Source organism: Ambystoma mexicanum, chromosome 13, assembly GCF_040938575.1.
Source record: "Ambystoma mexicanum isolate Mex_15411 chromosome 13, UKY_AmexF1_1, whole genome shotgun sequence".
In the NCBI taxonomy this organism is placed as follows: domain Eukaryota; kingdom Metazoa; phylum Chordata; class Amphibia; order Caudata; family Ambystomatidae; genus Ambystoma; species Ambystoma mexicanum.
In genome coordinates, this window is record NC_090938.1 from 205816653 (window position 1) to 205829630 (window position 12978).

The window sequence follows — 12978 nt, forward strand, 5'->3', positions numbered from 1 at the left end:
TGAAAACGGGCCATTCTTTCTGGCAGCACCTAAACTTTGGGACCAGCTACCGTCCGCTTTAAGAAGCCAACCTACATTGATCGCATTTAAGAAAGAGCTAAAAACCCTGCTTTTCTTTTAATCATAGACCCTCTCTGACTCTTGATCTTGTCTTCTATAGTGATTTTTAGTGGATAGCTGATCCACTATTTATTTATTTTGCTGCGTTTGTGTGATCATGTCCACGCCTTAATGGCCTTGGGTGCAAGGTGCGCATTACAAACTGCAAAAAAAAAAGATGGGCAAGGGGTATGCACGGTCCTGTGACAAGTAAAACAAGAAAGGGGAAAATGGAGGGGAAGATCAAGGTGGTAGAAATAATGATGAGGCAGGGGAAGAAGGAGATCAAGGAGAGGAGGTGGCAAGAAACCTGTCCCTGCTACAAGAGGCAGTGAGGAGGGACAGACCAAGAAATAGACCAGATTTAATCACAGTAATACAACATCAGAAGAACAAAAGGGGTAGAAGACAAAATAGATATGCAGATGCCTCTTAAACATAAAGGAGTAGGGATAACACAGTATGTGCCATGCCCTCAAATGGACAAAAATAATTTGATTTATGGATCTCCCCAGCTTATAGCCGGAGCTAGTAAATGGATCTATGAATTTGAAAAACAAACAGCAGGGGTAGCCTTAGCATTTGCTGCTCGCCATGATTGGGGACTAGGCTGAGGACATATCGGCAAAGGCTGGTTATTCCGGGTTAAGCCTTGCAGATGATGAACGTGATGAAGCAGCTTTTAATGAGGTAAGGAAAAGGGTATGAGATGCCCTACAAAGGATGTACCCAGATAGCCCTGACTTACATTTTTTAATGCAGTGCACACTGGATGATGAGGACCCAGTTAGATTTTTCTTAAGTTACAGGAAGTGTGGAGAGTTGAGACAGTACCATTTTTCTATTTTATTGTAAAGAGGAGGTTATCAAAAGAGGTCCTAAAGGCACTAGATCAAATTGTGGGAATTGAAGCCAAAGGGTGGGCAGAGATGCAAAGTATAGTAGTCCACCATTGTAAAGCAATACAGGTGCAGGACAGGGAGACAGCCCAGAAGCGGCAAACGGACAAGGCAAACCTAGTGGAAAAGAAACGAAATAAGGTTGTCATCCAAGCACCGGTGACTGCAGCAGCTCGGAGGGAAAAGACAGGAGACACTCAACAAATTGTGAATGCTACAATTGCGGCACTATGGGGTGAAGGAGGATGGGGGGCAGTGCCCCAACCCACAATGGCAGTGTGAAGGAGCACCAAGGTGAAGAGGAGGATTTCGTGGAGCAAGAGGTTTTGGGAGGATAGGGCCCCGAGGAGGATTGGGAACATCACAGTGTTGGTATTGCGGGAAATGGGGGGGCAGCAAGGGAGTTCAGGAAAAGGCCTGGGATGGGGTTTAATTATGGGCCTCCAGGGCAGGGATTCCAAGGGCCTCAAGGAATGGGACAACTGCAATTTGGGCAGAGGGGGTCAAAATTGGTTCCCTGGTGGGGCTGACAGGCAAGGGCATCGTGGGCAACAAACTACAGCAGGGTGAGGGAACACAGTTTAACAGAATGGCAGGAGGAGCAGGCACCACATTCCAAGCAGTTAAAGGATAGGGGTGGCCCTTTTTCCTTCCCCAGGACAAATACATATTCTGATTACGACAGGCCACAGAGAACACTCTCGTCCAATCCTATTGATAAACCGTACACCCTTGGTGGAGGAGGAAATGGAAACAAGCAATTTATATTTATGGTAGATTCAGGTGCAACTAATCGTGTGTTATGGAGTGGAACTTTCCATTATCAAGTGAAACTATTGACACACAGGGATTCTCTGGGGCCATTTCTACAGTTCCATACACTGATTAGCTGGATATAAAAGTGGGAGGGGAGGTAGTACGAGTCCCCTTGTTATATTCAGAGAGTTCCCCTGTGAACTTGTTGGGTAGGGATCTGCTCAGAAAACTAAATATAACTATATCATTTACTGATCAATAGGTAGTGTGTCCCACTCCAGAAAAGTGTGTAGTTTGAGCAATGGCGGTAATCAATGGAATAGCAAGGGAGTCAGTAGTCCATGGGGTTCCTGTGGTGCCTGATATACCTTTCTATGGTATTAAGGTATTAGTAAAATCCGTGCCTCAAATTGCGACAGTGTTGGCGAGTGCTTACAGATTTTATTTTCCGATCCATGGTGCCACCCGAGATGGTGGCAGGGACAATGTTGTCATTAGACTTACAAGGACTAGTAGTGTCAGAAAAAAAGAGCAGTCCTGATTGGAACAGACCAGGCAGGATGCGAGTGGCACACAGTCCTATATATAGATCTGATAGTATATTTAAAGAAAATGACTGAGGGGGAGTTTGGGGAGGACAGTAAGCAAGGGAGATTGTTTTGGAAATCGGCATCCACTGTGATATCATGGTACAGTATAGGACGGTACCATGTCCCCCTGACGGCCGTGGTGACCCAGTCTTTATTTTTTGAGGACATGCGATATGTGCCAGCACAATTGTGAACTGTTAATCCACATGATGTTGGGTTACTGAGAGATGTGACCCCAGTACATATTGTATTGAAGTCCGGTGCCTAGCACAATCATCCAGTATGTGGATGATCGGTCGGTATGTAGTGAAAATGAACATCCATGCAGTAGGGATATTATTGCAATTGCTGTCTCACAAAGGGTACAAGGCAGATGATAAGCTACAATACTGCCGTCAGGAGGGACTATGCTTGGGACAACCAAGGCATAAATTAGTTTTAAATTGATTAGTCGAAATTGCTAAATAGAAATATTTTTATCAGCAATCCAACCTAAATGATTAGCAATTTTTATTGGGATGAGCAGTTAATTGCAACAAGACCTCAAAAAGACTTAACTGTGTGTCATTTTTTATTTTATTACTAAGTTATTTAGAACATTTAGCCTCCTTAAGGGCCCATCCACCATTCCTGCCTGGTCCTGTCGGGGCCAAACGGCCCCATGAACTTCAATAATGAAGGTATGTTCATTGCCCTCCACCAAAAACTGATTAGCCCCCATTCTCCATGTGAGCGGCTTTCATGGGAGATACCCAGCATCTAATTCACATCGCTGTTTCCATTATCTGACTGATAAACTTGCACCCGCATCGCTATTTACCTCAATTCCAGCAGTGCGACGAGTCGCCGTCCCTCATTAACCACCCTAGTTCATTGTTCTATACACGCACTGTTGCTCTCCTCATCTGCCTGCTGCAACACAGTAGTCTCACTATAGTATGGCCCTAGGAGGGTGTGCATTTTGTTTGCTATACCCCAAACCCATACTAACGGTGTGCGTCGACTCCTATCTGAAGGCTATAGAGACCACGCGACTTCACGAGAGCGTTACTATGTGTTAGTGTTTAAGATGCAGCTGATCATTCCCCGCTTCACGCACTTGTCTCACACTGACCTGGCTGGTCGGCCCCTTGTCCAAATTCCTTTCCACACCACCTGATTTCCTTTTATCCTGTGTTGCTTATGTAACCTGCTAGCAACCCACTTAATGTGACAGCCTCATGCTGTTGTTGTAATCTTATTCCTGCAACCACAGATTTTGACTTTTTCAGCCCTGTGCTATACTTGTAATTCAACTTACCTGCATCCCACCTAATGCGACTTGGTAGCCTCCTGCTGCCATTGTATTCTAACTTGACTGCAACTACCAACATTTTCAGCCCTGTGCCATACATGAAATTTAACCTGCCTGTAACTACTTATTCTGACTTATTCAGCCCTGTGCTGCCTTTGTTATTTAACCAGTCTGCAACTACCGATTTTTGACCAGCCCTGTGCTGCATACGTAACTCACTTACCTGTCTGCATCCCACCTAACTTGACTCTCTAGCCTTGTACTACAGTTCAATCTTGCTTGTAACACGGAAATGGTTCTTTAACAATTATTTCTTTGCACCTAGTTATTCACTACATTAAAAGATGCATGTTAATTTCTTCCCTCGGGCAGTAATAATATTAATTTCTTCCTCTTGTACTACATGTACAACTGGTCCAAACACATCCATAGAACTGCTTGGGTAAAAGCGCAGGCACAAGATCCTACATGTCTATTCCCTGTTTTTTTTTTTTTTTCTTGGGAGTATGTGTACCCTCTATTTTATTTTTTTCTGAGTATTTGCCACTTTTTAGAGCGTATAAGTGGCCGATACACCCCTTACCTGTAGGGGCGCTTGGCACCCATGTTCAGTGTCGGTGCAACTGGTATGTCATACCCTTACCACGTTCTCCTCCTATTCCTTTATCGCATTAGAGATGCAACCATTTCAGATTTGCGATTTCCCCTCGTTTTACTCATTCGGCCTTTATTTGACGACTATAAAACTCCTGACTTTCCCGGAAGCAGCTGTTTATGCTCAAGTCACTGATGTTTCTGTGACGTTGCCAGCCGGAGTTTGAGGCTTTCCTCACCCCCACCCGGGAACGGAGCGCAATAAAGCTCGGTAAGGGAAGTGCACGGCCACGGGATGGCCGGTGGCTAGGGGTTGCTACCCGGTATGTAAAGGCGTCGTTTTCCGCTAGATCGCGGAAGGAGCACTATCAAGCCGGTTATGACATTCAGTTCCTCGTGGCGGCAGATCGTATTCCTCCCGTAACGTTGCGCATTCGCAGTACGGAAGCGGATGCTTTTCACGGTCGTGAAAGTGCCCTGGCAGGCGAAAACGCTGCACAGGGCACTTAGTGTAACTGGTTGGTTCTCCCCGGATTGTTTACTTCAATGCTAGAGGGTGAAGTGTGGGTTGTGGGTGTCATTTCCTCCCGGAATGGGAGGGAGTTTTGTTTACGTTTGTAATATGTTAGACAGGGCGTATGGGATGGGATGGGATGGGCTGCTGCCACGTGAAAGTGCCTTCATAACGGGGTTTTAGTTGCTTTTGTCATCGGGTCAATAATTTACCACCGAGAACTGATCCCCATGCAGCTGCTTGCAACAATAACTTCTGTTTACCCACTTCAGTTTCGAAATAATAACTCCGTTCCACTTAAGTAATTGGACGTCTCTTTCATTTGGCAATGGTATGTGTTTTCTTTAAAGATTCTTTGCTCGCTTTCGCTTCCTGCTGGGCGACACTTGCCATAGATTAGCTGCGGGAGTACGCGTGCCCGTTTCGGTTCAAGCTGTGTCGAAGCCACCATTCTAAAACCACGTTCTGCTAATCGCTGTAAGCATGTAGAGCTTGTTCATGAAGTATTATCCGTGGGCCACAACGTGCAAGCCGTCTGCTCTGCTTTATAGCCATTCACTTTGAAGTATATGGTGGTATCCACTATCCAGTGGGCCAGCATAGTGTGGCTCCTCTTCAAAACAGTGTCTTCGAGCCTGCCCCATTTCTAACACTTCATAAATGTGCTTGGCAGGGCTTTAAGTGAGCCGAGGCGGAGCCCGACGGTCTTCCAAAACTTCAACGGAGCCGGGGCTACCGGCCCATTGGCAAGGAAAGGCACCTTACTTTTGTCTTTGCCCCTTCTGGGGATTGGAACCTTAGCCCTGCAGGCAACAAGCCAATATCACATAGCACTGTGCTATTTCGTAGGTGCTGGAATGGGAGGGAGTGTTGATATAGTAATGGTCATGTCCCTTGTGATTGGAAGGGGAAACTGCATGCTGTGGGGTTTGGGGGGGGGGGGGCAATGACCCGCCAATTGTGGTCATTTAAATTCATATTCTTTCACGGTTTTCATGTCTTGCTACAACTGTTGTCAGCATTGAGGGGGTGGGGGGGTGGAGTGGCAGAAAGGAAGAATCATGTATGGGGCATTGGGGGTGGTGACTGGGAGGAGAGGGTACATTGTTTCACTCATTTTTTTTAAAAACTTGTTTTAGCACTTCGACAGCAGCAACACAAAAGAGCTAGATTTGGGCACAAACTCATCTTTTTTTGGATACTCACATTTTGTCAGTTAATTGTTCATGTGTGCAGATTGGTGATGGTGAGTATTATTAACACATTGCACTGACATGCACAGCACACTTCAGGCCTCGTCCATCGTTTAGGCCATACTCCCTCCTCGCAGGCCCTTTCGATTTCTCACCTCACTTAAAGCAATGTTGCTGGGTTAAAAAAAAGCAGTTGTCATCTAGCGGTCTACAGACGACTAACACGTTCCCACAGTAACATTTCCCGAATTGCAACCTTAGGGTGTGCGTTTCCTGTCAGAAATGGCAGTTTTAGTTTAGTCTGCGTCAATATTTTTTTTTTCTTTTTTCTCCTATGTTTAAATGCTGCATCTCATTCGACAGGATTGCTTAAAAAAAGTAACTTTTAATGGACTTGAGTTCCAGGGATTTTTGTATGCATGTAGCTAGCCTTGGTTTATATGTCGCTATCCTGCATTTTCATTCACGCAAGAACGTTTTACCTGCATTTTGATTACTTTGTTAAGGAAACATTAAGATTTCAACAGTAATTTTTGAATGTTGCCAGAGCAGAAGTATAAGGTGGAGCACACTAAAATCTGTACAACATTTGGTTGGTTTAAGGGGGGAGTGATGGTCTGGTGAAAAAGAGAGTATCTAAAATATCCCACGTTTTACAACAGTCTAGGTTACCATGTAGTATAGTAGACATACATACATTTTTTTTCTGAATAAAATCTTAAACCTCATTGTCTGAGATTAGCTTCAATTTCGGAAATGTTTTAAAATGTTTTGTGAAAAATAAATTGCTGATAGGTGGATCTTAATTACCTTGTGATGTCTTAACCTGCAGGTTCCAAGTCCCCCTTTCAAGTTTTATGAATATCAATATTGTTGAATAGTAAAATCTATGCTTCTTTCAAACAGCTAGTTGAAGCTCATGTGAACAATTTGCCTATTCTTAATTTCTAACCTTTGCTGCAGAATTACAAAGAATAATTCAAAATTATTTCCCCACAGGAGCCATTTTGAGCGCTCAATTTGGGGTATAACTATAAATTATTTTCCAAGGTGTCACTGATGATTACTTAAACGTTTTGCATATAAAAGGATACTACTCATTTTAAAGTATAATGTGGCAGCCTCTGGCCCTGTAGGATACCTCCCAGTAATATATATTTCTTTTAATTTGCAATTCTGCCTTCATTTGGTGTAATCAAGTTCGACATTATTTTGTTTCTTCTAGATCTACATGAACGTCTTTGGAGCCTTCCACTGGGAAAATGGACACAATTAACGGTAAGAAAAGGAATTGCTACTTTCATTTTCAGTGGAAGGGTACGTTCTCAGAAGGACAATCTTATTAAGTGAAAGTGTTTCATTTTATTGCAAAGTACTTTCAGCACCGTGTAGTGTTCTTGCTATGTTAGTCGTGTGCAGTCAGGATACATGTAATTTGTACTCTCAACCAGTTATTTTCGAGTGGTAATTGACAACTGAGTAAGACATTGGGCCTCATTATGTGTTTGGCGGTAGCTGTGCCGTTAAAAATGGCACGGCTGCCGCCTAACTCGTATTATTACTGGCGCCTGGCAGTGGCGACGTACGGGGGCATTCTGCCCCGGCGGACTCGGTCCGTCCCCATGCCGGGTGCCGGTATTCTTCACTCCCCATAGGGCTCAATTGGGAGGTTGGAAACGGTGCCGGTCTATCGGACATGCTGTGATTGTGGGTGCCGCTCTGCCTGCCAGGTCAGACCAGGGGGGGCTGAAGGGCACCCGCGAGCAAAACTCGTGGTTTGCCGGTCCGGGAACTACCGTACCGGCAAGCTTACCGGTATGGTAGTTCCCGGACCGGCAAACTCGACAATTTTGTATGCCTGGCTGGTTTTATTAACACACGCAGTCAGCCCATATGTCTTTCTCAAAAGATGCATGTCGACTGTTTGCTGAAATCGGAAGCTGCAAACCCGAAAAATTGCTTAGATGATTTAAGTAAATGCTTGTTTGGGGGTCATGTGAGAAATGCAGAGATAGGAGTGAAGCTCTTCTGGCTTGTGAGAATAATGAGCCAGATAGCTGTGAACCCATTACATAGCCCACCTTCTGAAATACAGGGCGTCATGTCTATAATTTAGGCGACTATCTACCTGGAAGCGGCTCATGGCTACTCCTTTGTCCCTCCAGATGTTTCGGACTTCAACTCTCATTACCCATACCCTGCATAGTCGTGTGTCATGGATGATAGAAGTTGTAGTACAAAACTGTCAGAATGGCGTTCTTTGAGGGCAGTGTAGCCTTAACGGTTTCGTTTTTATTACATCAAATGATGCTGGTAATTCTACCTCTGAAAGAAGGCTTTGCTGATCAAACACTTGCTCATAAAGTGCTCCCTGCTAAAAGCATAATACACCCATGTGATTCAGCTGGAACAGTCTCCTGGCTTTCACAGACTCTACCTGAAGAGGTGCCACAGGAGGTTCAAAGTTCAAACATGCATTCCTTCAGTACAGCATACTGGAGTCAAACAGGAAGGTGGATGTCCTTTGTTAAATGTTAACGTATTTGTACCGCGCACCGTCCTCAACGGAATTGGTCCCCAGGTGCTCTGGCGGATCTGTAAAGGATAAGGTGGGATGGGTTAGTAAGGTGAAGAGGGAGTAGGATAGTGAGAGGAGTGGTTTTCTGTTGACAGCTTCAACTCGGTATACACCGGGTGCTGAGCTTTGGTGCGGGTATTGGATCGGTGTCAGTCCGCGTGTGCTGTTGCTTCGGCTTATGTGTTGTTGCAGTGTTGTGAAGTGCGTGCGGCTTGTTGTGCGAGAGATGGTTGTGTGAGATTTTTGAGTGAGATAAGTATGCAGAGTTTGAGTTTATATTGGTTAGTGAGTTACCTGACGTTTAGCATGCTAACATTCACAGTTTTGTTTAAGTGTGGCACGTGTTGGCCTTCACAATCTATCTAGATGCAGCGCAGGCTAATGTTTAGAAATCTGTCTAGGTGTGGGCATGCTAACATTCACAATTTTGTCTGGATGCTACGCAGGCTGGTGTTCACAATTCTAAGTGTTGCACATGCTAATGAATTCAAGTTTCATCTAGGCGCGGGCATGCTATCCTTCAATCAAAATCCTATCTAGATGCGACGCAGGCTAATATTCACAATTCGAGTGGATTGTGTCCTCCAACGTATTCCTCATCTTAGATGTATTCCATCCAGCTTTGCTGCTCTTCGGGAATTTTTTCGGCAGAGGGCGGCGTTCGTCAATGTCGTCGAGTCGATGGTCCCTCGAAGGCCTCCGTCGAGGGTGACGTCATCTGGTGTATAAGTAGCACGCGCGGAACCTGTTTGCCTCAGTTCCGTTTTTCCGCAGTACATTGCTTCAGACATTCGGCGCGCCTCGAGTTCTCTCAGGAAATATAATATTACGAGAAGTAATTATGTCCCCGTCATCGACCCCGACCATGACCCTGAGATCGGGTTTTGCAAGTCGTGCGGCTCAAAAATGTCGATCACGGACCCGCACCGCGAGTGTTTGTGGTGTCTCGGGGAAGGCCACGACATGGAGGCCTGTTTGAAGTGTGAGGTGATGACGGGAAAGGCCTTGCGAGAAAGGAGAGGAAAGCTACAGGTAGGTCGGAAGGATCGGAACGCCTCTAGCGTCGAGTCGAGACCCCATGGGAAAAAATCTCCTCGACGCGAAAGGCATAGATCCAGATCTCGAAGCGATTCTCGTCGTCTTCGTCGAACAAGTCGAAGAAACGAGGCCATAGATCTCCCTCCACCTTGTCGTCAGACGAGTCTCCGAAAATGAAATGCCCCACAAAACATTCGTCTTCCGAAGAGTGGGAAGCATTTGGGGTCAAAACGATGGAGGTGTTTGAGAAAGCGAAGCCTCGGTCCGCGCCTTCTTCGGAAGCCGGCCTGGAGCGTCATCCCTCCGACACTCGCATGCCCTCGAGCCCGGGTGATCATAAAAGGAAGGATAGGGAACCTTCCAGGACGCCGAGCGAAAAACGCTCTAGTCGAGTCGACCGCTCGAGATCACTGACGCCGTCCGAGACCTTTCACACCTCGAAGGAGAAACTGTGGAAGGCCGCCTCAAAGCAGACCCTGTCGACGACCACGATGTCATCGATGCCGAAACCCTCAGCGCCAAAGGCTCCAACCAAGCTAGGGCAGCCAGAAAAAGAGAAGGAAAAAAGTTAAAAACATGTAATTCCTTCAGAGCCTGGTACTACACCTCTTCCTCCTCCTCTGCCAGAGAAGGTTTTCAAGACTCTCCCTAGAAAGGAGTTTTTCAAATCCTTGACCTCAATTTTTGAGGAACAGGTGAGATCTGAGGAGGAAAATGTACCTTTTGGATTGGAGTATGGCACCCCAAATGTCCCAGAATGCTTGATCTCAGAGGAAAGCAGAATGAGGGATTTGGTGGAGTCTTTGCACAATGCAAGTGGCATTGACACTTCTCCTGAGAATGACTTCGGTAGACCAGATCCAGGAGAGCATGCCAGTCCATTTTACCGTCCGTTAATAACCAAGGTGGTGGATTACTTGGGATAGGCTAGACCACCAGCCCAATTTGTCCAGGACGATTTAACCGACCTATTGGACCATGGTCCCACTGAAGACCCAGTACTACCTTTTCATGTAGCCTTACAAAACAGGGTGGCCAAGAATTGGGACACTCCGGATTCTATTCCTCCGGTAAATAAATCCAGCGCATCAAAATACCGCCCAGCCAGTAGCGACCCCGGCTATCTGTCAAAACATCCAACTCCAGAGAGTTTGGTCATAAAGGCAGCCATTGCTTCCAACAAACTTGCGTACCCGTCTATCCCTCCAGACAGGGACGATAAGCGTGTGGATGGTTGGGCACGGAAGGTATTTTCAGCCGGGAGCATGGCATTAAAATCTGCCAAATCCACATGTGCTTTGGCAAAATTTTCATACACTCTATGGGAGTGCATTGCAATGGCGGTGGAGCACATACCAGAAGGGAAGAAAGGGAAGGTTTCCTAGCCATCGTTGGAGATGGAAAGGAGGCCATGCAGGAATCCCTTCAATCTGGATTGGACACTGCGGATAGTGTAAGCAGGTCCATGGGCACTAGCACGGTAATGCGCAGGTTTGCGTGGTTACGGAAGTCTGGTTTTATACCGGACATACAGAACCGCCTCCTGAACATGACTTTTGACGGGTCTCGCCTTTTTGGCAACAAGGCTGACGAGAGCCTTGAGAGGTTGCAGACCTCAAAAGCAGCGGCAAAATCCTAGGCAACCTCGGCCTTTTCGTGTGCAAGGGCAATCATGGAGGGGACGATCCTATCGTTATTACACCTCATACGGGAAGACGAGAGGAATGGCCAGTCAAAGGGGCCAAAGAAAGGCCACTTGTGGTGGACGGGGAAAAGGTGCTAAGCCTGCTCCAGCTGCAGCCTCTTTGCCATCAGCAGCTGCAACATCCGCCACAAAACCACTTTGAGGACTTGCACCACAAAACACCTGTTGGAGGCAGGCTGTTGCAGCAACTGCAAGAATGGCGATCCATTACTTCAGATGTTTGGGCTCTAGAAATAATAGCCCAAGGCTATTGCCTTCCTTTTCTAAAGCAACCTCAAAGCAATCCACCAGGGAGACACCCGTTGAAACTTTCAAACCCGCTCCTACAGCAGGAAGTTCTAACCCTGCTGGAGAAAGGTGCTATAGAATCAGTACCTGCAGCGGAGAGGAACAAGGGTTGGTACTCCCCGTATTTTTTGATCCCCAAAAAGGACGGAGGTCTGAGACCCATCTTGGACTTAAACTTGAACAAGTTCCTCAGGAAGGACAAGTTCAAGATGGTTAACCTTTCTCAGATCCTTCAGGCCCTTCAACTCCAGGACTGGTTGGTGTCATTGGACCTCCAGGATGCTTATTTTCATGTGCCGATTCATCTCACACAGAAAATACCTGAGGTTCGTAGTTGGCGACTCACACTATCAGTTTCGAGTCCTGCCATTCAGTTGACCTCCGCCCGAGGGTCTCCACCAAGTCAATGGTAGTGGTGGCAGCGCACCTCAGGAGAGGGGGGATTCATGTCTACCCCTACCTGGACGATTGGTTGATCAGAGCACGCTCTGCCGAGCAAGCACTGGATCATCTGAAAGTCACCTGCCACTTCCTCCACAAACTGGGCTTCTCCCTCAATTTCAAGAAGTCACAGATGACACCTTCCCAACAGCTTCAGTACATAGGAGCTGTATTAGACATGTCCTTGGGAAAGAGCTCGCCTCCCAAGTCGAGGGCTCAAGACAATTCTTCAGATGGTTTCCAAATTCCAAAATGCCCAAAATCTCCAGGCATACGACTTTTTAAGGTTGCTCGGCCTCATGGCATCCTGCATTTTTCAGGTGCCAGAGGCACGCTTGAGGATGAGATCCCTTCAATGGGCCCTAAAGACTCAGTGGTCCCAGTTCTCGGTTCAAATGACAGATCTTCTTCAGATTCCGAACAAGGTCAGACGAGACCTTTTTATGGTGGACCTGTACAGAGAACATTCTAAAAGGAGAACCATTTTGGCAACCATGGCCGGAGATCACAGTAGTGACAGATGCCTCACTCCTGGGGTGGGGAGCTCATGCCAACGATTTGATAATCAGCGGTCGTTGGTCTCCATCAGAGTCCAAACTACATATCAACCTTTTAGAGCTGAGGCAATCAGACTGGCGCTGAAGGCCTTCCTGCCATCTGTCGGGGGGGGGGGGGGGGGGAGAGAATTTCCTGATAATGACGGACAACACAGTGGCCATGCACTACCCAAACAAAAGAGGAGGCGTGGGGTCACTACCCCTGTGCAGAGAGGCAATGCAGCTCTGGTATTGGGCGATTCAGGAGGGAATCTCTTTCATGGCAATTCATATCTAGCCGGGGAAGAGAATATGACGGCAGATGCTCTGAACAGGCAGAGCACTGTATCCCACGAATGGGAACTGGCTCAGGAAGTCATTCAAGAGATCTTCGCCGTTTGGGGAACCCCTCAAGTAGACCTGTTTGCAACCGAAAATGCGAAAGGTTTTGCT

General features: G+C 46.6%; 1 protein-coding gene across 3 annotated transcripts in view; it reads left to right on the forward strand.

Moving 5' to 3' along the window:
• LOC138521091 (mucin-17-like) overlaps positions 1–12978 on the forward strand; it is a 217079-nt gene that overhangs the window by 21551 nt on the left and 182550 nt on the right. For 2 of the 3 annotated variants that reach the window (XM_069633654.1, XM_069633656.1), the window contains exon 2: positions 7165–7217. In XM_069633654.1, the coding sequence (XP_069489755.1) occupies positions 7202–7217 (16 nt within the window). In that variant the 5' untranslated portion in view covers positions 7165–7201. Of the gene's footprint in view, positions 1–4467; positions 4504–7164; positions 7218–12978 lie in introns of those variants that run through there. The other variant, XM_069633655.1, reaches the window with a different exon arrangement.